Below are 26,596 nucleotides of genomic sequence, written 5' to 3' on the forward strand. Positions count from 1 at the left end.
CCCACCATGGATGTTAGATAATGGATGGACAAAATTGCATCACAAGAAATGATACTAAGCACTATCATTTAAGTATTAGCACTTAAATGATAGTTATAGTTATATATAGTCTAATTATAGTTTCTTTTTCTAAAGTCCTGGGTTTGGAGTTCTTGCACCTGAAAGGCACAGGGAATGCTTTCTGGAAGTACAAACAAAAACAATTAAATGGATAAGTGATTGACTCTTTAGACAACGTTAAAGAGTCTCTTTAGCTTTTTATGTCTGCATCTGCAGACAGACAGTGAAAAAAAAAACAAGTAGACAGGAATCAAAATGTTAGACATGTTGAAATTTATTTACCCTGGAAATACATAGCCTGTTCAATTTTCTGGATGTTATTGGTGGTAACTCTGATGTGTTTTTATGCTGGTTTCCAGTTCAGCGAAGGAAGGCAAGCGGTAAACCCAGCATATTTCCAAGTGCTGAACATATTTATTCAAATGAGTCTGAAACTGACTTTTATACCTTTTTGTTTGTGACAGCAAAACCTTTGATGCCATTATTCTGTTGCCATTTTATAGTAGATTCAGTCGTCAAATCAAAAATATTAACCACAAGCAGCTGATGCAGAGTTCATTTCACATTGATTTCAACTAAAATAATTTAACCTCCAGATGAAGTAAAAATGAAAACAAAAAAGCCCTTTAGTTGATGCCTTACTGTTCATTTAAAGAAGCATTTGAATTATCTTGTGTCTTCTTCCTTTAGATAACCCTTTATTGTTTAAACTAAAAACCATTCAAATGCTGTTCACCACCCACAACCCCTGAGCAAATTTAATATGCAAACATATTTTTTGCATAAGAAACTGCTTTTTTTTTTCATTGTTTCCAAGCGGAAGTATATTGGACCTTGACATTAATTTTTGAATAGAAAAACCTGAAAAAAAATAGCTGCTGTAAACTGAATTATATTCAAATACAGAGAGATACTTTGGGACTTGTTCATGAAGGTGAATAAAGGGAGAAGACCACATCAGTCAGGGATAATAATCAGCTGCAGCTCCTTCAGTTTGAATACCTCAAGTAGAATTGGTCTGATTGCTTGTTACTGTATTTATTTTATTAGAGAGGTGCTTGCTGGGTGAACTTAGTGTTGATCGTGATGGTCGGGTCAAGCAGCCGCCGCAGCGATATGGGAGGACAGGATGGATAAAAATGGTACTCTGACTCAGTGAGTGGCATCTCTTGGAAGAACTGCTCAGTGTCTCTGGCTGCAGGAATGCTGCCGAGTACGTTCTGAATGGCTCTTTGTTCGTGGAAATGACCTTCATTCTTTGATCTGTGGTGGAGAGAAAATCACAACGAAACAGATGAGACTTTGTCACAAAATGGAAATATCAGCATGCAATCTGAGGTGTACAAGATACAAATAGTTTACATCACCAAAATAGTTCCATCTTACCTCTGTGACGACACCTGCAGCGATGGTGGAGCCAACGTATCTCAACATGAAGCGGCCCAGTTCTTTATAGTCCTTGTATAGCTCTAATGACACTGGCCTCTGGGTCTGAATCTCCACAACCGCATTCATACCCTTGCTCAAACACCTGAGCAAGAAACATGAACAGGAGATTTTCTAACCTATTTGGACATGTGGGTATTTAACATAAAATTTGACAATATGGAAAAAAATAATCACATAACTAAAACTGAAGCCTTTGTTTATATAAAACGCAATAAAAACTAAGGAGAATGAAACATTTATTACCACTAAAAATGGCTAACGATCACAACAGGCGTGTTGCACAGAAGACAACACCAGCAAATAGGGGCTGAAGTGTCGGATAGAACACACCTTTTTGATTCCATCTTTTGTTTAATTAATCATACTAGATTACATCTAATAAAATAAAGTTCTTCTCCAGAAATGTATGAAAAACTCTACTAAACATCAATATGGGAACATTTGTTTAAAAGAACTGAATATTTGATAGATGTCATATTTTTCTGACTATAAATCTAATTCAATGTTTTATACTAATATATTCGAAAATATAGAATTTACATAATTTAAGAACCAAAAAAAACATACTGATGAATAGAAATATATACTGATGAATACAAATTAATTGTAACACACGCACTAACACACACGGTTATGTTGTGGTTTTAAATGTATAAGAAGCGGCATCAAAGTAACTCTCAGAGACTGAAGTTTATATTTCTAAATGTAAAAGAAATGCAGTGACACTCTTCCCAGAAACTCACTTTGGCTTCTTCTTTAGGACTTCACCACTGCTCTTGTGCAGGACGCTGATTAGTTTCTTAATAGTGGCCGGCTCGCTGACTGTCTGGTAATGCAACAGCACCTGTACAAAAAACCCCACAAAAACTCATTTTTAAGATGCTCGCACAAAAGGTTATTAATCTCTTCCAGAGAGTTTCAACACAAAAGAGTCATGTGTTGCTTTACTTAAAAATGTAAATAAACAAAAAAGAAGTCGAAATTTTGGATACCTAAGGCAACGAGGAAAATAATTACAAAGTTATACAGAAAGCACCATACAGTCAACAATTGAACAGACATATTTTGATGAGTGCCATCACCAAAATCACACACATCAAATATGCTGGTCAATGTTTCATTTATTGTCGTTCAAGGAATTTCTAAACAGCTGAGTTTTTAGTCTTGATTTAAAGGAACTGAATGTTTTGGCTGTTTTACGGTTTTCTGGAAGCTTATTCCAGATTTGTGGTGCATAGAAGCCGAATATTGCTTCTCTGTTATTCATAAACGTCAAAATTAACAGATAAATGCTTGAAATATGTCAACTTTTTAAGCGCCTAAATGTTTTTCTTACGTTTTTGTAAATGATCAACCTGTAAAAATCTTCCAAAAGAAACACTCCTGTTACATCATGTCATAGGAGAAGCACACAATGTCTCTATGAAAGAACAAAACAAAAAAAAGAACGTACACATTCACCAGATTAAGAATAAGCTGTTTTGGGACACTTACTGGAAAGCCTTGTGTGATGGGAACCTCGATATTGAAGAGAAGGATTCTGGCTCTGAATCGAGTACAGACTCGAATCGGCTCCTTGGGATCACAGAACACACAGCCGACACTGTAGGGAAGCAGAAAAACAAGCAGGCAGAATGCTTTGAGGTAAGAACATACATAAGGCTCTGTAAGACACCACACAGTCCAGGAAGTGACGCTCTGTAGATAGATTAATCATAAAAATGAAACCACTTTTGTTTATTAAAAATATTCTGTAGGTTTACTTAATCTTGATGATGTCCATTCCAGTGACTGTGAGGCTGACGTGGTCTCCGGCTGCAGCCCAGTCCAGCGCCTCATCGTGAAGAGTGATTCCTGCAGCACAAAGACACAGAGCGCAAGTCAGTCAGCAGCCACAGGGTGGCATTGTTTATCATCAGAAACTGGGTGCTGTCTGTTGTCTGTTTTGCAAATGATTTTGTTCATTTGCAAAACAGAAGCTCAATAAGTCATGTGAAATGTATTGAATTTCCTGCTTCCAAAAATAAACGTACTTCTAACATATAAGAAATTTTAAAAAGGATTAACTGATGCAGATTCTGAGGGAACAGGTTTTGGTTAAATAAACAGAGTTCATGAGGAAAAGTATGACACAGTGCTTACCTTTAACTGTGCAGGTTTCATTGGGAGGCATTGCCAGTATTTTGTCTCCTGTCTGAATAAAACCAGCCTCAATCTTCCCTGTTACACAGAAGCCTGATCCCTGATCTGCAAATAGATTCACATGTGTAAGGATGTGTATGTAAAAATATGAAAAGAAAGAGACGACTGCAACATTTTTAAAAGGCGATTTTTACCTTTGAACACATCTGAGACGCACAGTCTGAAAGGTTTGTCTATTGACCGCTGAGGGGCTTTGAATTCATCTTGAGGGCAAATACAGCAGACAGAAAAGGAGGAAGTTAAAACCATCAGTAGTAGGAAGAAGAAGTTTGAGAAGTCTGATAACATATGGCACTGAATCATTTTCTGTGGTACCAGACAGAGTCTGGATGGTCAGCACTTTGTCGGACAGTAAACATGCACGCAAAACTCGAAAAAAACCAAAAAAAACACCCGAACTTAATACATCACTGAATTTAGCAATGTGCCGGGACTAAACAATAAGCTGGTTTCTGTTTATTCAGTTTGTTAAACTTTTCCACATTATAAGGTCAGGAAGGTGCAAACAAAATACAAAAACAAACAAAAAAACCCTCAAATCTGTTAGCGAATTTGTAGTTTGCAATGTTATTTGTGAAAATACAGATGTATTAAACTGCTTAAGAAGCCATTGAGTGTGGATTACCAATCTGTTCCAGCAGGCTGTGTCCACTGTACCAAGATGTCAGCTCTGATACTGTGCTTCTTGCAGTGAGATTTTCTCCTGAGAGGCCGCTGGTGGGGATGAAGAAAACATCGGACTCCTGGAGAAATAGAGAAGACCGGGATGAAACCAAACAAAGACTGAAAAATACTTTTTCCAGCTTATTGTTTATAGCAGCATTAGAGCAGTAAGACTGGGTGACAGGTTTGGTTCAAACCCACCTTGAATCCTGCCTGTTTCAGGAAATGGCCAAGTTTTGAGCTGATTTCTCGGAAACGCTCCTGTTGCCAGTTTACCTAAGTCAGAGACACACACAAAGGAAAGAAAACAAGAAGAAAGTTTCCCTGTCAGCAAGGCGGTGAAATCGAAATTTGTCAGCAACATACCAGAGATTGTAGGAAACAAAAAGACACAAATGCAGTTTCATAATGCTGCTTTTGCATTGGATAGAAACATGTCAGTATAAAACTGATTGTGCTGAAACTCGGAAAATATATTTGGTCAACTGTAATTGTAACACAAATGCAAAATTAGATCTTTTGCTACCTTGTGTTTTCTTTCTGTAGAAATAATAAAAAAAGAATATACAGTAATTACTAGAAAGCCTAAAAATCTAAGTGAAAAAAATAATCACTTGGGATATTTTAAATAAATAATAATGAAAAACATGCCGTCCTATGATCTCAATAGAAATATAACTTGAATCACTTTTCATACATCTAATTTTAGCTTAAACAAATATTTGAATATTTATTAATGAAGCCTTAAAACTTATATTCAATACCAAACTAAAGACATTAAAAGCCCTTTTCCTTTGACATAAAAGTATAGTAGAACTGTGATCCAATGCAACAAGTATTTCTTCAGAAAGGAAAAAGCCATTTTTGTTTTGTATAGATATTGAAATTTCAGCATCCCAAACATCCATCTGTAGATATAAATCAAGACTAGCCTTACAAGAGCAGACGTCTCACTAGTTTTCACAAAATGTAACAGCATAAAAAAAAAATATATATAGAACTATTCTATGAACCCGTTCAGATATAGCTGCATTAGAGAAGCAGATGTTACCTGGTCCATCTTGTTTACAGCTACAGCCAGCTGAGTGACACCCAGCGAACGCACCAGTAGAGCGTGCTCTCTGGTCTGACCCCCGGCTTCAAAGCCTGCCTCGAACTCTCCTCTGCTGGCGTCCACCACGAGCACAGCGACATCAGCCTGCAGGAAGAGACGGCGAGGGCCACGAGACACATAAGAGGCTACAAAATAACAATGCTGTGTTTGGCTTTGACGCCTCAGAGGCCTTTGGAGAACAGGTTAAATTACACACTAATAATGTCACCTCTAATTGTTTGTAATTGATTTTATTTAGGGGTATCAGACTAAAGATGGTTGAACATAAATGCAGGCTTTGATTTGTAAGAAATTTGGAAAACCCATGTCTCCTTTCGTTCCATTTTATAACTATGTGACACTGTGGTGGTATTTGATAAAAAAAAAAATAATAATAAAATAATAGAAAATGAAAGAAAAACTCATGTAAAACATCAACGGATATAAATACTTTTACTCTTTCTCTTTTTTATCCACCAAATTAAAATAGCTATGAGAATATGAAAGTAAACAGGCATAAAGAGCAATAACTTCTTATTGCAGGTGAAAATAATAATAAAATAAAAAAATAATAACACTTGAAAATGCATTTTTTTTACCCCTGCTCTCTGCCAACATTGGCATTTGTTTTGGAAGAACTTCACGTTTTGGTGTAAAATTTTGAGTTATTTAAACACCAAAATAATTCAGATGGCAACAATAACTATTCAGTGATTCACCTTAATCACTGAATAGCTGCTGTATGTACCACCAAACATGCAAGACATCTGAGCAGCTTGGAGGCCGAGTTGTGTCACCCTTTCAGAGATGAAGGTAGAAAGCTGTGTAGGACCCAGAGTTGTACTTTGCCTCGATTGTGCTGCTACACTTATCATTTATAAACTGCATCTGGCTGCTACCAGGTCTTGGGAGCAAGACACCGTATTTTGCATCTGACTTTTTTATTTCTTGATAACATGAAAAGTGTTACACGTTTTCCTGCTACATCTCATTCTTTGTGGACGTGGCTTTTGCACACTCATTTCTTGAGCCACGAGTTGCTGTGATGCATTGTGGGACATGCAGTGTGATTGGTGTGACTGCAATCTAAACAACTGGTGGGGTCATTAAAAAAAGACTTGAAATTATCTAATGGCTCAGATCATCAGCAGCAGCAGCTTTATTTATAAAGAGCTTTAATACCAGCCTCAGCTGAACAGAGCCAATAGCATGAGAGATCAATATGAGAAAAGAAAACCTCAAATAAATGTAGAAGAATTAAAAACCTAACACAAAGTAAAACAGATACAATCTATACCAATAAAAGTTGAGTAAAATCAAGTTTCAGAGGGGTTGAAAGCTGATGAGTAATAGTAAGATGTAGATTCAGCTTGAAATGCCTCCCATAGAGCAATGTTTTCTGAAAGTAAACCATTACCTGGCACTGGCAAAAAAACAACCAATTAATATAAAACATAGTGAAGCTGTTGTAGAATTTTGTTATACGTGTATCAAAGTATTCTGGTGGTTAATGCTGAACAGCTAAAGTTTCCTTTAAACGAAATCATGAAGCAGGATGATAATCCCAAACTTGTAAGCAAACCTAAACTGGAATGTCTGAAGAATAAAGTAATACAGGCGATTACTCTCAGTCTGATTTCTGATGTCGACCCAAATACAATGCTGTGAGCTGACCTCATGAAAACTGTGTCCAGACGAGTTCCAAACAGCACTCAATGAATAAAGACCACACTGTAGAGAGCTAAACCCCCCAGATAATGTTGTGAAAGACTGATAAGATCTTGCAGAAGTTGATTAGTTCAATGTCATTCAGATGGTTCTATAAACTACTGAATCATGCGGTTGTATTTTCCACACACTCTTTTTGCATGTAAACACATATCACAGTTAAAATATATGTTCTCAATAAAGTAAATTCAACCCCTCATATTGGCTGCAAAAACTGAATTTATACACAAACATATAGGATACAATAAATGTCTTCTCAGGCCCACATATGATGGATGTGTTCATGACTAAGGAGTTTGTCTGAAACAGAAACCCCTTACTCACTACAGAAAGAACCTAAACGTGAGGACAGTCATACAGAAAAAAGAGAAATTACACAAATTCTTTACGAAAAGAGACAGGAGACAAGCACACCCATGCCTGCAAAGACACCTGGTGACACAGCAGCAAAAACCACAGAAATGATGCTGACGGGTGTGGCAAGATGTTGGTGCAAGGAGCACAGGGGAGGGGCAGAAAAGATTTGAATCAAGAGGCTGGTTGAGATATGAGAGGAGTCATAAAAAAATTTTCTTGTAAAAAAAACCTAAATATCCTAGCTAACAGTTAAATTAAATCCTTAAATGAAACAATGTTAAAAACTTAAATCCTTAAGCTAACAGTTAGTATCCTAAGTAATCCATAAACACCAAGACATTCTAGTAAGATGTTCATGTAAAAAAAAAATCACACTAGAAGCAGACATTTATTGTAAAGACATATGCATTAGAGCTGCTAATAATCCAATATTAATTAAATGTGCTACTAGTAAAATTGACAGAAGAATCAAAGAGTCTAAACTGTTGTATATGCTATTCTTCAGAATGTCTGCTATCACTGTCAAAAAAAAAAGATTCAATGTTTCTCCCAATGTTCTCCAGTAACAGCAGTCAGTTAATGGCTTCATTTATATGTAGTGTGCAGGCTGCTTAAGAGTTTGGCTGGGTGTACCTGTGCAGCGCCTGTGATCATGTTGGGAATGAAGTCTTTGTGTCCCGGAGCGTCCATTAGAGTCACCACCTTAGTGTTTGTCTCAAACTTCGTCATGCCCACATCCATAGTCACCCCTCTGGAGTAAAAACGCAAAAACAATTCAGATATTTCAACCATCTGTTCTTATCAGATACAATACAATTACAATTACAGGTGTGTCAGGTGTGAAAAATGCATAGACAAGCAAATCATGCTATCAGATTGCTGAGTCGTCTAAAAGCCTTTTGATGCAGATTTAAAACTAGGCGTGGCTCTCCGATCTACTTCAGACGTTACTGATGAGTACGGATGTCTTCCCACCCATGTCACTTTCTGTTTCTGAAAATATTTTGCTTCCGTTTTGCTCTCGTAATAAAAACAGAGACGCCAAGCGAGGACATGCAGCGCCTCACAAACGTATTCATGCCCCTTGAACTTTTTCCTCATTTTGTCACGTCCCAAATGCAAGCTTTATTGTATTTTATATGCATTTCATACGATAAACCTGGTTTTTAACACATTTTAGAAATAAAGAAAATTAAAAGTGTGGTATTCAAAGTACTCAGCTGCAGAGTCAAAACTTTTCAGAACCAAAATTATCTTTTGGGGTGCACATCAATAGACTATTTTTGACAATTTTTTTCTTGTGCTAGAGCTTTATTCACTGAATGGAGAGAAAAAACAATGTAATCAGTAACTGTCAAGTCAGTCACAGGTTCTGAATGAGATTTAGGTCTGGGGCATCTTTATGGTCACCTGGTGCCCAAGTCTTTTGCAACAACTAGCAACAGCTTTTCTTACAATCACCCTAATATTTAGCTCTCTCTACACATTTAGATCTCTTGCAGTATCACTCAATAATAGTGAAATTATTTCTAGACAAAAAAGCATTGCTTCTCAGATTTTACAAGTAAGAAAATATGGAATCCCATGCATATTTTTCTTTCACTTCACAATAAAGCACTTTGTGCCGCTCTATCACACCAGATTTCAAGCTTATGCAATCAGTTTTGTGACCAAAGAGACAAAAGGCAAAAAGGTTCAGTGTGTATGAATTATTTTGTAACCCATTTTATTTTCATATTTTAACTGTAATTACAACATGTTGTCCTTGTAATAATTGTTTTGTTGGGTCTTTTTGACAAACATGGTGACCCTTTGTGTGCTGTGGATCAAAGAGAAATTAATAGTATGAATAGATGGCAATATTTTTTACAGCACTGAGTCATGTTGGGCCCTATTCACAATCATCCAAACCATCTGTGTGCATCTCAACTTTTTTTTTGCCGTTTTATCAATCAGACGGTAGCTACCTGTCCCGCTCCTCGCCGGTTTCATCCAGAACCCAGGCGTAGGCAAAGGAGGCCTTTCCAGCCTTTTTTGACTCCTGTTCATACTTGTGCATGGTGCGCTTGTTGACGTTCCCCAGCAGATAAAGCAAGTGGCCCATTAGGGTGCTCTTACCTGCATCCACATGACCTGCAGAGAAGAGAGACAACAAATGAGACAAGATAGTTTTGAAACCAAGCTGAGGATGCTGAGTGGATGTAGGGCGGTGAGGACAGATAAAGAAAGGAGGAAGAATGTGCTAATAATGATAAGCAAGGTAGCAGAGGGGAGAAGATAAAACATGGCAAAGAGAAACCACAGGCGGGAGAAGGAAACAGAAGAGTTGTGCAAGTGGAGAGAGGCAGACAGAAATGGGAACAAGGATGGAGGGTGACAGGGGGAGGGGGACCGTGGTAACACGAATGGTTTCATTCTCTATGGGAAACTAGAATCATCTGCACTTCTGAAACTACCAAGTCACTTTTTTCTGGTGTAACTGAGAATGAAAAGATGATTGAGCAACTGTGCTGGTCTAAAGTCAACACATCCAAGCATACCAAACATGGGCAAAACTAAAACAGCAACACTGATAATAAAGGTGCAACTAATCTTCCTTTATTTTATTGCTCAGCTTCTTGCACAAGAACAACTATATCTGAACAACTACATTTGTAACTCGTGTGCATAAAGATGTTTGCTCCAAATTACTTTCCCAAAACAACTGTGCTTTCATCCTACCTATAACTACTAAATTTAACAGAGGTTTGCCCCCTTGTCTCCTCTCCAGCTCTGCCTTGATGTTGATCGCCTGCCGCGTCTTTCCGGAGGAGCGTCCCGGTGTAGCAGCGGCAGAGACCTCGTCTCCATTTGACGCTTTGGATGGGGTCTCGGGTCGTTTGGGTGCGGCCTCGGGGACCGGAGTCGCCTTGATGTTTTCAGGACTGTCACCTCGCCGTGCTGGGCTGGCGACAACGCCGTTTTCCCCTGAGCTGAGGAGAACATTTTATGTCTTGTCAGTGTAAAACAATGAATATTATGATCTGAGTCACAAGTATGAGATCAAAGAATGTCAAGAAAAGAATCTTACTTATTAAGAATGTCATTGAAAAGTTCATATTTACTAATTCAATTCATAAGGTCAGACTCCAGGTATTACATAAAAGGTTTCACAAGTTGATTTCTGGTTATTTCACTTATGGCTGAAAACATTCACTGAAAACATTTTTAAAAATCCTCAATCACATCTTTCATAATAATGTAAACTACAAAATATCACTACTAAAGAATTTGTTTGTTCACAGAGCACTGCTCTGAAGTAAAATCGGCTTCATAAAGATGAAATGCTGTACAAGTATCAGGGAAAGCAGCAGTCTTGACAGTATTGCAAAGCAAAGCTCATTCAAGAGTTTGAAGGAGATGCACAAGGACAGAACTGTTGCTGAAGTCAGTCCTCCAAGAGCTGGATAGTTTTCATGTTCGACTATCCAGGACATGATAAATTGTCACATTGCTTTCTAAAGCAAGAATCCAAGATGTGTAAGATTCATATTATGGTTTGCCAAAGACATTGATGATTTGGGGAGTGATGTCTTCACCTGGTGTTGGCCTCCTGGTTTTTGTCAAGTCCAAAATCAGCTCAGCCATCTGGACATTTGTTTATAAAGATGCTGCTTCCTTTGCCAGCAAGACTTGGTATCTGTTCAAGAAGACACCAGGCCTATCCATTTAGGAAAGCTAAAGCCCAGCTATACCAAGCTGCGCTTCCATTACACCTTAACAGAGCGACAGGGTGATCACCTCTTTCCATGTTGCATTATTGCAGGAATTCATGCAAAGGGAAGCCTAACCATGTACTATATGAATATAGTGAGCAATATGAGTTTTACATTTGTAATACAATTATTGATCTTAGCTTTTTGAGAGTAGTCTCCTTTACTAATTTGTACCTGTTTGAGAGGGAAAAGGGTTTAGTATACCTGGGAACATCGAAGCCCATAGTCTGCTTCTTGCCAGAGACGGTCATTCTGGCCACTTTGGGAACCACTTCGGGGTCCAGTTTATCGGGAGCCGCATCTCTGCTTTTTGCTACAAGAGTAATGAGCAAACAAAAGCAACCATGATTTACCTGCAACAAATCAGAAAACTGGGAGAAGACTGCAACTGAGAATGGGCTTCAGTGCATGTCATTCTCTTTGTCAGTTGAAGTCAGTGAGGAAACCATTTGTATGGATTCAGAAAACTCCACACTACATGTCATTCATAACCTAGATAATTTAAGTCAGATGTAAAGCCCTGGGGCTGAGACGTGATAAAGCCGATAACTGTACCGGTCACAGTTGCACATAGGCGTGTATGGTAGATATTTGAGAGAAGTGAGAGTGCACGGTGGAACCTGCTGTGCTCTGAATCTCCCATCTATCAGATCGGAAGCTCATATTGTGCAGCAAAGAGACTCGTTGAGGTCATTGCTTTGTCATCCCAGTCCCGAATGGCCACCGGTCCCACTCATATCAACAGGTTTCTGATTCATTCAGACTGGGTTGCACAGCCAAGCCTACTGCACACTGTGTTCATGTGTGTGACATCCTGGCTCAGAAAGGGTTAATTTCAGAAGTGGCCGTTGCCTCCCGTCTCTACGTAAATAGATCAGCGTGACGCAGCATTTCACAGAATGAATCCTTTTGAAAAGGTGTCACCTCAGCAAGTGCAGAAACGGAGGTGACCACATTTTTTTTTTACTCACTACTGATTAAAAGACAACTCTAGTCAGTTTCCATTTTAAAAAGCAGCCAGAAAATATATATTTTCTTTTATATTTTTTCAGTAAAGCCGTCAACGGTAAAGAAGCAGCCTTTAGCTACGACTTCTTATTTTATTCATACTGTAGATTTAATTAAACACAAACATCAGTTCTTAAAAAAATACCCCTAGGGAAAATAAGAGGAGTGATTCAACAGAATATTAATTGACTTTCTCTAACCAAGTAGTCTCTGAATGACTTGTCCTGAATTCAAGAAAAAGTCCCTTTCTGTCTGAAAGATAGATATGTAACTCACTGCACTCTGATGAGGACTTTTTTCCCTTCATAAAGAAGGAGCACATCTATGGTGACAAACTGAACTTTATCAGTATGTTTAAAAAGTCATTATTCTGACCACAAAAGGATTAAGAAATTATTTTGTTTTTTTTATTATTTTAAATAACACTTTAGGAAGATGTCTGTCACTTCATCTCATGTTTCATCTCCCCTCAAATGAGTAACATGACACAGAAAAGAGTTCACTGGGGAATTTCACTACTTCCTGCAGCTGGGTTTTTTTTTTTCTTTCTTGTCCATCCAAAACTTCAGATGTTTCCATAACCTCCAATAAAAAGAACAGTAGCGAGTCCACATGTACAGTCCACATTAGACAAGAACTAAGGTTCTTGTCTAATTTTAGATCAAACTAATCAAGAAAAATTTTAAGAAAAACTGAGAGAACACAAAGGTTAGTAAATACTGTAGCCATATATGTAGAGTTTGTTCTGAGTTAATCTGGGGCCTCCTGCATGTGTCATTGATTCGCTCTTGAGTAAATTTGGTAGACTGGCTACTCCTGTGAAGGTTATCCAGTCTTCCATGTTTTCTCCCTGTGGTTTGGTGGGGTCCCAAGGCCTCAAAAACTGTTTTGTAACCCTTGTCAATGACTTTCACTCTCATACCTTATTGATTTTCTTTAGCTAAAACCACAATGTGCTACTCTTCTTCTTTTTGCCAGTCAGATTTTATTTAAGACTTTAAGACTTCAATTTGAGACTTTAAGTGACATTAAAATGTGTTTGCATTTTCTGAAACATACATGCAGGACCAAATTTGTTAGAGGGCAAATCTATTTTTTTACAGCAGATTTGGAAAATATTGGAAACTATCTGAGGAACAAAGTAATATGAAGTATCGGCTAAAAAGTTCTTTTTGACAGACCTTAATTTAACATTCTTTCTGGTCCGTCTGATGCCATGCTATCTTCACCAGTCTCTTAAGAAATAAGAGACCTTCTCCAGGACCAACGAACATTTTCATCTGTGAGAATGTGATAATGCTTTAGCAAACAATGAAGCACTAAGTGTTCTTTTTTTTTGGTTTATTTTTTCAGCAGCTTGCCTAAGGGCAACATTAACTGTTCAGTAGCTTAAAAAAAACCCGCTCGTATACACATCCAACCTTTGACGCTTGGAGCAGGATCTCTTTTCACTGTTTGGACTGTGAAGTAGACATTTGGCATGCTCCCATCCAGGATTTCTTTAGAAAAGGGGACCCTTGCAGTGAGTCATCTGCACACTTGGCCTGAGGGCCAAACTTTGAGCAGCATAAAAGGAGTCCGCCCAGGATATGCAAACACTGAGCATCCCTTCCCCCCTCAAATAAACACTAGAGTGTAGATAAAAGTTACAAGAGGCATTGGTAAATTGGTGAGAAAATGTGTGGACATGAAGCTATAGATGCTACATATGGAAGGAGGTATAGATATGGTAAGAGATATAAAAACAAGAATTTAACAATATCCTACATTGTATGTTTATCTGCATGTAATTGTTGGAGTTGTTTGTGAAGTTCATTCCAATACTAATGTCAACTCTATGATGTTCTTAAATTTAATATTTGAACATCTCAAATCTCTTAAGTTTACATTCAACTGTATTTTTGTCTTAATAGAAAGATAGGAGAATTCAAAAGATGGACTGGGCTTACCACTGGAGGCCGCTAAAGACTTTGTAAGACAGGAACTGGTAAAATATGAGTCTTTTCAAAAAGAGAAAATGTGTGTGGGGGGAAAAGGGAAAACACCCAAATCAATACTTGTACTGAAAACTTGATGTTTGCACCAACACTACATAAATAAACCATTTGTTATAACATAGTTGAAACAAGATATTCACATTCACTACATAAGAAAAGTTTATTTTCTTACTTTCTAACCTTTTAATCAGACTAAAACTTTATTACTGTGCAGCAGTTATGACTATCTACAATGTCTGTACTTTTGATCATTTTTATTTGCTTTTTTCAAAGTCCGAAACACACTAAGATCCCTATGCCAGTTTGGAAAACCCCAGATGATTACATCATAGTTGTATAAGATCAATTAAAGAGATGTAGAAGCACAAGTATGGATGTGTTTTTAGGCAACACCCCAAGAATACCAGATCCTGGTGTGACATTATGAAAAAATAAATAAATAAGTCAGAAATGTAAACCTCAACAACTTCAATTCATATTTGATACAATTTACCAGATACCTGAAGGTGCCACATTGATCTGTACAAACAATTATAAACAAGTATAAACACCACTGGAATGTCCAGGCAGTATGCAGATCAGTTCCATTCCCCAGAGATGAATGTGTTTCAATGCAAAATGTGGGCATCAATTACAGAACAAAAGACCTTGTCAAGATACAGGCTGAACCTGGTAAAGGTCATTGTCCAGAGTAAAATGACCATCATAGACATGGGCTGAAAGGCAGCTCAGAGTTGATGAAGCTGGAACTCAAAAAGCAACATGAAATGACAGAATAGTTTGTGGAAGATGTCTGATAGAAACTAAGCTCCAACAATAATGATTATTCCATTTGGAGGAAGAAGAGAAAACCTGCAACCATGAGAACACCAAAACCTAATGGCATCATAAGGAAAGGACATCATTTTGAAATATTGAAGCAACATCTAAACATACCAGCCAGGCAAGTTTGCTTGGGTGCAAATTAGTCTCCCAAATGAACATTTAGCACACTATCACATTGTAAACGAAATGGATTAAGGACAACAAAGTCAATGATTGGGAGTGGCAATCACAAAGCCCTGATCTCAGTCCCTTATGTGGGCGGAGCTGAAAAGGCATGGAAGGCAATCTATAAACCGGACTCAGTTGTGCAAGTTCTTTCTGGAGGAATGGGCAAAATGTTGTTGTGAGAAGCTTAAGATAGGGCACTCAAAAAAACTTGACCAAAGTCAGAGCATATTAAGGCAATGCTATCAAATACTCAAGGAATGCATGTAAACGTAGGCACCTTAAGAAATGTATTAAAGTATGTACTCAAATCATTTTTGCCATTTAGCAAAATTATATACTTTTGATCATCTCGACTGAGAGAGTGAGGGGAACAAAAAAAGTTATCTGCCTTTTTATAAAGGCCATGTGTATATATATGGTTTCAGTTGTACAATAATGAAATGAATCTAATTCCTTGCTTGCTTTGTTGACATTGATCTACTTCTTGAAGCAAAGATATTAGAGAATCTGTGACATCGCCTGGGAATTAAATTTCATTCATACTGAAAGACTGAAGGCATGAATGAAAATGATTGCTAAGGAAATGAGACTGGTGCCTGAGGAAAAAGCTTTGAGAGGGCCTGTGTGACCCCTTTTCAAAATGAGTCACCCAAAACACATCACCATCTGTGAACCTGTCAGGAGTTATCTTAACATCCCCTTCTCCCACCTACTCAGCACACACTCATCTTTGAGTCATAACAACTCCGTTAAAACTCACACCTACTGTTTTTAAATGTGTAAATAAAACTTAAATGAAAGGGCTGTTCCAAAACACCACTTTCCCCACCACAACATGTACAATGTCAAGGCAAAGGTTTATTTATGTTTACAAATAACACAAACTGCTTTGAGAACCAACACTGACCAACACATTTAATCCTTCTTCCATAAAATATGATTCACGATTTTAATCAGAATTTCTGGTATCAAGTCTGAGTTTATAAACGGCACAAAATAGTTACCCGCTGTGTTCCAAGCGCGATTTATAAAAACTAAATGGCAATGTTAAAACACAGCACAGTTATAAATGTAGTATGTCCAACCGCTTTTGCTATTGCATTGCTTATTCAACATTTTATTCATAAAAGGTCAGCGTTTTCATCGTAAATTAAGCAACCTATAGGAGAAACTAGTGACACATTATACTTGGAAATAACACCAGCTGAAGGTGGAATTCCACGCTGGAAAGTTAGATGTTTCCAACTGAGTTCAACTCTTCTTATATCTGTTCCCACTTTTGTGTCAAAGAGGACACAACACGACTGCTGAGATTTAAACAACAGGCCAAAAATATTTTAACTGAGAAGAAAAAAATCCGCTTTTAATGAGTCTTCGAAACTAATCTAAGCTTTGGCACCAAAGCTTAGATCCAAGGCAAACACTGACCCAGCATTGGCACCCTTCTTTTCAGAAAACTCTTCAATAGGCAAGATACTTACTTACTTAGAATAAGACTGTTGAATTCATTTATCTTACATATTCTCTGTATGACAATGAGAAGTTTCAGAAAGTTTTTAGTGCCAACAAATCTCTGTTGTTTAACAGGTCGGCTTGACATTACTGATAGAGTTGGGTAAAATCCTAACATGCTTAAATATCTACCAGTTTAATTTGGCATAGTTGTAAGAACTTAACCAAATTAACCGTTACTGCTACTTTGTATTCATCATTTCACTTTAGGCAGTCTTTAATGTTGTGTACATTTGTAATTCATTCTTAGTTGTCCTTTCAAACATTCCAACTAAGGACAGAAAGACAAAATAAAACTGTCAAACAACAAGTAGTTAGGTCTTCATTTTGCATAACTGAGTTGGTTCAGCTGCATTAAAATAGTTGGACAAATCTAACCACAATCTCATATTTTCCATATAGTTTGCATCACCATGCTTATTTTCCACTATGGTGATTTAAACTGCTCCTTTCACAGTTCTCATAAACTAGCATTTCATTTGAGATTTAGACAGTGGCATAAATTATGAATTGAGCTGGAAAGCTGAATACCACTGCACACTTGTGAGATTTTTTTTAATCTAAAAACAGCAACACACAAAAACATAAAAGCTGTCTTGCTAAAGCCTCTAACCTAGAACTACCAGCAGCATGAATTGAACAGAAAAAGACATCTAATATTTTGTCAAAAATGACTGTGGAAGCTCCTATTGCATAAAATTACTCCTTACACATTAACCCTAGATTAATTTCTGACAATAAATAAGATTTTTGAAGACTATTGGTATTCAAGCATCTCTTTTTCCATACAAGTCAAAGCCCATGTTTCCCTCTTAGTCAATTTGTTCTTTTGCATCATGCACCACAATAAAGTAGCAGCACTGGTGACATGTAAGCAAAAATGCACCTGCATTCCTTTGACCACTTGCTGAGAGTAAAAATGGTATTTTCCAGTGTTGGTACCACTTCACAAACCGTGTTTGTGCAACAGATACGCCTTGCAGAAATGCAGAGCCTGTAAAGACGCTAAATGATTTGATCTGCCATAGCCTTTGTCAAAGCTGTGAAAGTCGAGAGACATGATCAGATTTTCCTACGTAGGTGGTGTAAAAAAAGACACGCACACACATAAAGCAGGCTGATCGGCTGCTGTGAGGAGCCGACGTGCACTTGGGCTGACATTTTCTCCAAGACTGCAGCTTCCTGCTAAAACCCACACACTGACTTGCCTTCAGACGAAAGGACAGAGCACTTGCTGGACACACCCACTTATTAATCAGATTCTTGCTCATTTCTAGATTATCGACGATAAAATGGTAAAACAGACCCATCATCACTCACAAAACAGACTTCATCTACCATCAAAATGACTTCTTTCCAAACCTTGACCCCACTCCCATGGTTACACTGTTCTGTGTAAAAAATAAACCTGTTTGACAAGTCATTTTTGCCCCCATCTACACTTGAAAGTGTTTATTTTTTCCCTTAGCCTCACTAGTCTTAGTCTGACACACTGAGGTTTGATTACACTCAGATTACTTCTCATTCAAAGAAAAAAAATAAAAAATTTACACACGCTAAAGTACACCTGATCTTCTTTACCCAAATACAGTTTTCTTGGTGCAAGAAAAGTTTGACGTTAGCTTCAATATTCACAGCAAACCAAAGAATTAGGGAGATGTTAAAAAGTGGATAAAGTTGGAACAGCGTTAGATTCACAAACTGAAAAAGAAAAAGTATGGCACAACATCAAACCTACGAAGTCATGGCCGTCCACCAAAACTGACCCGAAAGGCAAAGTATGTGTTTACTGGAGAAGAAGTTAAGAGGCTGATCACAACTACAAAGGAGCTTTGGAGAAATACTGCTTAGGTTGGAGAATGTGCTGAAACCACAAAGGTTAGTCATGTTCTCCAGAAATCTGGACTGTTATGGAAGAAAATGTGCTAACATGTTTGTGATCTCTTGAGTCGAGACAAAATAAAAACTTTTTCGTCCCTAAATGTCATGTATAATATACTTCACATCATAAACACACCAATCCTGCAGTGCTACATGGCAGTACCATTAAGCTGCATGAATGCTTTCATTCAACAGAGACAGGAAAGTAGTCAGAGTTGATGGGAGGATGGGCGAAGTTAAATACAGGCCAATCCTGGAAGAAAACCTGTTAGAGTTGAGACAACGAGAGGGATTCAGCCTTCAGGTAGAGAATCCCGATAAAAAAATAAATAAAAAACAACCAGAGCTACATTATAATAGTTTAGATCAAAGCACATTCAGGTGTTGCAAAAGCCCGAAGTCTAGACCTAAATCCAATTACAAATGTATGGGAAATCATAGAAAATCTGGAGGGTTGAGTACAAACGCGTGCCACACTTTGCAGCCTTCGTCTTTAAAAAAAACTTGCGGTTAACAATATCTACCACTTTGTGTTGATTTGTCAAATAAAATTCCAACAGTATACACTGAAGTTTGTAATTGTGACAATATGCATTGTATGCACACTAGAATGACGCCACAGTAGACCATCACCAGTGAAAGTCTACTGGTGATGGAAACACTTTCCTGGATACATTGGCCCATAAAATAGTACACTAAACCACACTGTTAAGTGGAAACAATGTCCTTTGTGTTCAGTCTCAAAAATGTGGTGTTTGACATAACCTGAAGAAAGATTAAGCGTAGCAAAAATATAAACCCTAATGCAAATAATTTTTAGCGTTTTGCCTATTTTGGCCAGCAATTACCATTTCAATAACTTTTCACAGAAGACACAGATGTAGATTTTGATTCATAAGAAGGAACAACTTTTTTCAGTCATGTACATAAAGATATGTTGGCATACTACAAACTGCAAATACAGAACGATGTGCGTCAGGCATGAACAAAACTGCAAAACATGTCTAGGTAGTTATGTTTAGGCAACATACAATTCTTAATCTTTATTTCAAAATTGGCATAGTTAATCAAGCTGTAAATGAGATAACACCCAGTGCACATCACCGTAATTGTCTTTAAAAGGCATCAGTTTTGCTTGAAAGTGTCTACATTCCAAATGAAATCCGCCTTTCAAACTAAACACTTAAAAGCATTCACTTGTCTGTTCCAATATCTGTATGCACGTGTGCTTGAGAGTCTGCGTTCTTGTTTGCTCATGGGAAAATCTCCAGGTGTCCCCTAAACCAAAAAGTCAACCTCATGATCTCGAACGCAGGCAGCAGTAAACCAGCACAATGGTTAACTGATCCATATTCCAATCGCTGCAGCACACCTGCAAACAAAGCCGGCCCCTTCTTTCCTCTTTTCAGAGTTTACGCAGGCTAGAAAAAGGGTTTGTACCAGAAGAGAAGTGCTTTAGCTTTCACTTGCAAGGACCAAACTCTTTGCAGTCCTACAAAAATTAAAAAGCCATATATCACCAAAAAAGTACAAAAGTAAGATTCGGCTTTTAAAATACTGAAAAACAAAAGGCTGCCATAGAAAAGTACTGAAAAACGACTAAAAAGTCTTTTAAAACCATGGCTACACAAACTTCATGAACAAAAAAAGTCCCATCAAGCTGCCACCGTTTTTAAATTTAGTTAGCATTTCTGTTCTGTATGTTATTATAATACTATAAAAAAAATACATAGTACAATTTCAACAGTTTTGTCTGTTCAAATTAAGTTTTTCATCCTTTTGGTCCCAAAAGTGAAACTCTAGCTGCTAAACTTATGCAACATTTAAAAAAGGTTCATGAGAGCTAAATTTCTCCTTATAGTACTTTTTTGTCTACCTAAAAAAAATGTTCACTATTAAAGATAGGCTAATTTAGCCCCAGCTCAGGTTTTTCCATGAGTCTAACGTGTGAAAGCTTTGCTTTGATTAGCTCGAACGATATCGTCAGGTGAAGGAGAATCAAAACGGAATGGTACAATAGGAAAAAGTGGGGGGCAATGCTCTTTGGATTTGTTTTGTGGTTTGAGAAGGAAGGACTGATAACCACTTTTTGTCTTCTGGCCTTGTATTTTTCCTTTCAATAGCTTTCTCCTTCTCCTCTTTTGCCTGTGACTCTGAAACGACAAAGTGATCGCAAATATTGAAGGTTTTGCAAAAACAGACATGTCTTGCCCCAAGCCAAAACATGGAGTTGGAGCCGATGGTGAGGAGAAGTCGCCATCGAGGTGATGAGGGCTCATTCTGTTGGCCTGCTCCATGAGTCTGCTCAAATCGATAGCTTGTCCTGGCTTAGATGGGCTGCAGACCTGCTGGGGTGGTTTGTGGTCAGGCTTGCGCTCAGTTCCACCCTCTTTAGTACTTTGTGCCAACACATCAGCCCTCTCTGGTTTTGCTGGTGACACAAGGGAGCTGAGGGTGCCTAGCGACCCATTTGAGGTGGTTGAGGTTTCGCCTTTATGTTCAGATACTAAATGTGACAAAGAAAGCAGCTCCGAGAGGCCAGGTGCTTGTTTCAGTGCATTTGCTCGAGATTCAGTGCCGGCGGCCAGAAAAGGGGCAGAGGCACAGCTGGTTTCATGCTGCTGGGCTAGATCTGACAGTGAGACAGTACCACCCAGACAAAATGGGGAAGAGTGTGTGTTTGGTGATCTTTCAGTGCTTTGAGACTCAGAGTGAATCCCTCTTTTCTGATGCTGAAAAGCTAGGTCAGACAAAGAGGGTGCAGCATTCCCCTGGTTAGCGGGGGTGAGCAGTGAGCTTTGCAAAGTGGGACTGCGGTTCGAGTGTTCTTGGATTAAATCGGCCAAAGATGGGCCTCCTTTCGGATCTACAACTGAGAGCTCACTACATTTCCTGACAGAACTGAGGCTTCCGAACCCAGGAGGAAGGGCCAGAGTGGAGCTTGCTGTAGACATGTTTGGACTGTTGAGTGACAGATTACTGAGTGAGACAGAAAGGATGGAGGGAATCGGTGTTTGTGGTGTTGAAGTCATTTGTAAAGATGCCAGCGTTCCAAGTGAAAAAGCACTCCTGTTAGGCGCAGTTGTCAGTTGGGAATTAGATGCTAATGTTAAAGTGCTCAAGGAGGAAACAGCCACCCCTTGCCCTGTATCACTTACTCCTGTTTTACTCTTCTGCTCATGCTCAGACATGAGCTGAGCCAAACTGGTACCACAACTGATGCCTAAATGAGCACTTTCAGGGTGAATGTTTTCCTTGACAGAGCTGCTGTTCACTGGGTCAGGTTTATGTTGCAATAAGATGTTCTGCATATTGACTTCACTTGGTTGTGTAGCTTTGTGTGCCTTGGGTGTGTTGTCTGTGTGAAACAAGCAGGCTCCTTACCTTACAAAAGCCAAGTTGAGAAAGGACAAGAGGGATCACAAAGCAGAAGGCACCAACGAGGAGGAGGGAAACAGGAAGAAGGCAATTCGTTAATCAATTGCATGATTTATATGTATCATCATCTGAGTCTATGCTGATAAGTTTCGAAAAACACTAAACCAATGATTGTCTGAAAATTTTTTTCTATGCATCTGAAAAAAACTTTAGCCTCTGAAATATCAAAACAAGAAGCATATCAATTCACTTTCATGTATTTAATAATATGATTGATAAGAGAAAGAAAAGATCACAAAAAGATCTTAACCTGCTGCAGCAACATATGAATTAGTAGAGACATAAGAGATCGACAGGTGGCGAGAAACTAGTGATTTCCAGCTTTACTACACACTCTAAAATGGGCTTCCTACACAGAACCACAGGTTGATTGCCTCCATGCAGTAATTCATACAAAACGAGCCCCAACCAAGTACTGAGTGCACAGAAATTAATATAATTTTAAGGAGCTGATGTTTTTGTTCAAAACATCTTTTTTTATTGATAATATGTCATATTATACATTTTTGAGACACTGAATTGTGGGCTTTCATTATGTATAATGAATATCACTTTCTGAAATTAGTTGAACTTTTCCACAATATTCAAATTTTTGGAGCTGAACTAAATGAATGCATTATAATTAATAGCGACCAGGTCACACTAAGCATAGTCCTTAGTCTGAAAGAAGTAACAGTAGAAGTGAATACACTTTGCTTTTTCAGAAGACATGTGAAGACAGATGAAACACATCAGCTGCAAGCAGCTTTTTTCTGAGAAAACCATTTTTCACTGTATTTTCTCAGGAGGTTATTCAGACTGCAAAAATTAACAGCCAACTTAGACAGATGCTGATCATTTCAATCTTTTAACATTTTTTAACAACTATTGGGTCTGATGAATATGCCAAGGGACATAAATTCATATCTGACCTGAGGGATGTTTTGACAGATTAACAATGGGGTGATTTCAGAACCCACCAAACAGGCCAATCAAGTGGCTCTGTTTTTATTCCTCTGAGCTCTCTAGTAGCTGTCTTCCATCTAGCACACTGAATTTGGAAGCACTGACAGCTTTTCAAAAATACTAGATTTATTGTGAGGATCTGCACTACCTGTGGAACATTCACAGAAACTGATGTGGCTGCAGTTTGTAACGTTAAGCAATGAGTACTAATTACTAACATAAGATGCTAATGAGTTTAAAATATAAACTTCAAATAATTTTTCTTTGTAACAGTCATATTTTGAAGACAGGCTTTTAGATTTTGATCCAGTACCAGCGTACCTTTCTCAGCAATGGCCTCCTGCTTGGTTCTCTGTGGAAGAGGCGTCTGCTCTTGTGCAACTCGGCCCACTGACGGCATGTCTTCTGCTGCGCTTCTGGTAACCGGTGCTGTTTTACTGTCTTCAGACAGCACTGCATCCAGAGCCCTCTGTGGATCAAATCCGTGTTTCATGGCAGCCTGGGTCAGGACGGAGTCTGGCACTGCATCTCCTAGTACTGCTCGCATGTGGTCCAGACAGGAGAACAGCTTCGCTAAGAAACAAGGGAGACAAGACAAATGTAACAGTAAAAAAATGACAGTATAAAGATTATGACAATATAATTAACTTATGTCAGCCATTGTTGGCTGCAGTTTTTTGAAATGAATACCTTGATTAAGAGGGTCAAGGTTGAAGTCAACACAAGGGGACATGGGAACATCCTCATCTTCATATTCTTCCTCCTCCAGAGGCTCCTCTTTAGGTGCTTGAAGCTCTCGGCGTGAATAAATGAACTGATTGGCTAAATAAACAAAAATACCTTCACTTAAAGGCTTAAAAGTAGCAAGCGCTTTTTGTTGTGTTATTTTTTTTTCTACATAGTCTGAAAAGTCTATTCACATCTATACATGTGAATAGATAATGTAGCTTATACAAATATTGCTTATAAAATCCCCCTGATTATTTAAAACCAACCTGTTGCTGGTGAAATGCAGTAGTCATCCTCCACAGACTGTCCATACATGTCGTCATCTTCAAAGTCTAGATACATAAAACAAAAATACAGTTAAAAAAATGTTTTTGTTTTTTTATAATTTTAATTTTGCTTCACAATATACTTGTTTACCGACAAAAGTTGTTGTCTTTTTTGACAGCTGTCACTGCTTTGTCAGCAGTTCTTAAAAATCCTCAACATGCTGTAGCCTAGTATTATGGATGTTTACTTTTATCAACGATAATATCCACTTATTGGTTTCAGCCAATATGTTCAGATTTCTAACCAAAAAGACGAATCTACGAATAAATAAGCGAATCCAGGCGTCTTTGACAAAATATTTAATAGTTAGCAGCTGCTAGCAGCTTCTGCAGTGTTAGCATTTGTTGAGTCCTCATGATAGCAGGTTTTATGATACAATAGTTTTAAACCATCTTTATAATTTGGCGGAAAAGCATAATCTAAATGAGCTGCATTTCCTACCAAGTGACACGACAGCAACATTATTTTGCCAGCTACATAAGCTAGTGTTAGCTGTTAGCAACGCAATTGTAAACAACAGTAAAGTTTAGCTTAGCGGCTAGTACGTTTAGCATGACGAGGCCCGGCTTTTAGCTTAAAATATGAACCATTTCTGTGTGAAAGGTCTCTACCTTCATCGTAGTTGTAACCTCGAACATTTCTGTGGCGAGACATTCTGCATGTGAGTCCCCTCTATGTGCCCCGGAGTGAAAGTTATTCAGCTCGAAGACATGTGCATCACCGAACCGACTGCCATTGGAGGTCGTTTCACTGCAGCAAAATACATCGGTCTTAATTTGACAACTTTAAAAATAAATAAACAAAACTCCCTTTTATTTTACAACATTAATACATGTAATTTTTCTTAGCAGGTAAAATAGCTTATTTTTATTTTAAAAAGTAAAACTTTATTTTTATTTTTTTCATTTATTACTGACGTAACTTCCTTTTACATCGACGTGGCCTGGAATCAGTTTTAGCTGAACAGCTTCACCATAATCTACACAGTTTATGCTGTTTTTCAGACTGCTCTCCAGACAGTCTGTCTTGCAGAGCCTAAATATAAACTAAGATAAATAAATAAACATCAAATATATAGGAGTAATAATAATTCCAAAAATACCATGCAATATCCCTCATTCGTATGTACAAGAAATAATAAATAAATAAATAAATAAATAAATAAATAAATAAATAAATAAATAAATAAATAAATAAATAAATAAATAAATAAATACTATTTTCATTTTTGAAAACGGTTTCAACAATACTCTGTTATATACCTAAAGCACGCAGTATTATTATATAACCCAACATTTATTTATCCTTCTCTGCAGCTCTACTCTTGATTTATCTGGAGTGTTCCTTGGTCGCTATGATGGTGTTTATAATGTTCTCCAACAAACATCTGAGGCCCTCAAAAGGTAATTGTCACAATAAGCTCATTTGCTAATTAATGATTCCTGAAAACACTGGCTTTCCTTTAAGTGTAAGGAGGACTGTGTACATGCTAAACTAACACTGTTCAGATTTTTCTTTATAGATTTTACTGAAATCAGCCTCTTTCATCCACTTCATGGTTTTGCGCTACTTTGTGCTAATCTCTATAAAAATCCTTAAACAAATACATTGAATTGTATGGTTGTAATGTGAGAAAGGTTTATCTGTAGGAATACTTTTGCAAGGTGCTGGAAACACTGCCACTTCAAGAGGTCATGAGTGCTGAAACAAGTTGAGAAACACCACCTGCATGCAACACTCTTATTAAGCCACTATGATTTGGGGGTGTGAATGTCTCAACCATTTTGTCAAAGGTTATGCCCTCTAGTGAGAGACCAGCCCATCTGAGCTCACTCTACACCTTGTACACAAACAACCCAGAGTGACATAATTTTTTTTCAGCTATTTTTGCATTACAAGAAACATAAAGCCTGCTGACCACAAAAGGAAAAAAATGGATTGATAATATAATAAGATATTTGCATGCACTTGTTTCACCACTGTTCTGGCACTAGCATTTTACAGTCACAATTTGTTGAAACAGAGATGGGTGTGCAATTAGAGAAATTTAAATGTATTTATCTGCAGTAGCCTACATGTGGGGATAAATCAAGTAGAAAACGTCATAGAATAACATGATATGATCAGTGCTGCAGGTGAGATATGCTCCTGCACATCTGCACTGTGATATGGAATATGAAGCTTGGCGTGTCTCCCTAAACTAAAAATAGAGCACAAAGAAAAGAAGACAGTCTTTTAGTGAGATAATTGTGACTAACCTCACCATCTGTAGCTTTTGTCTGAAAGGCTCAGATGGCAGCTTGACAAACGGCACATTTGGGCGACATAGTTCACTAGTAGGTAATTATTATAGAAGGATCATTCATATCAAGAGAGGCCGCTGGCTGAGGTGTTTACTATGTGTTGTGCACAGTTCACCTTTGGTTAAGAGAACATATGCGCGTGCGTGATCACCCTCT

At 37.9% G+C, this 26,596-nt stretch overlaps 1 protein-coding gene across 2 annotated transcripts; it reads right to left on the minus strand.

Annotated features, from left to right (window-relative positions):
- Positions 1–310: 310 nt before the first annotated feature.
- Positions 311–24,920, minus strand: hbs1l (HBS1-like translational GTPase). 2 transcript variants are annotated; one of them, XM_044106118.1, is made up of 18 exons: positions 24,749–24,904; positions 24,077–24,142; positions 23,772–23,903; positions 23,403–23,654; positions 11,512–11,620; positions 10,274–10,524; positions 9,520–9,685; positions 8,186–8,303; positions 5,426–5,572; positions 4,576–4,650; positions 4,337–4,454; positions 3,846–3,914; positions 3,652–3,756; positions 3,273–3,363; positions 3,004–3,112; positions 2,253–2,353; positions 1,447–1,591; positions 311–1,323 (listed from the first exon to the last, which is right to left on the minus strand). In XM_044106118.1, exons 1-18 carry the CDS (start codon positions 24,789–24,791, stop codon positions 1,312–1,314), a joined length of 2,109 nt encoding a protein of 702 aa, XP_043962053.1. In that variant the 5' UTR covers positions 24,792–24,904; the 3' UTR covers positions 311–1,311. The 2 variants fall into 2 exon arrangements, with proteins under 2 accessions (XP_043962053.1, XP_043962054.1); XM_044106119.1 differs by lacking the exons at positions 311–1,323; positions 1,447–1,591; positions 2,253–2,353; ... (9 more) ...; positions 10,274–10,524; positions 11,512–11,620 and adding an exon at positions 11,628–22,077 and having other exon boundaries at positions 24,749–24,920.
- Positions 24,921–26,596: the final 1,676 nt, after the last annotated feature.

Source organism: Gambusia affinis, linkage group LG22 (assembly GCF_019740435.1).
Source record: "Gambusia affinis linkage group LG22, SWU_Gaff_1.0, whole genome shotgun sequence".
NCBI lineage: Eukaryota > Metazoa > Chordata > Actinopteri > Cyprinodontiformes > Poeciliidae > Gambusia > Gambusia affinis.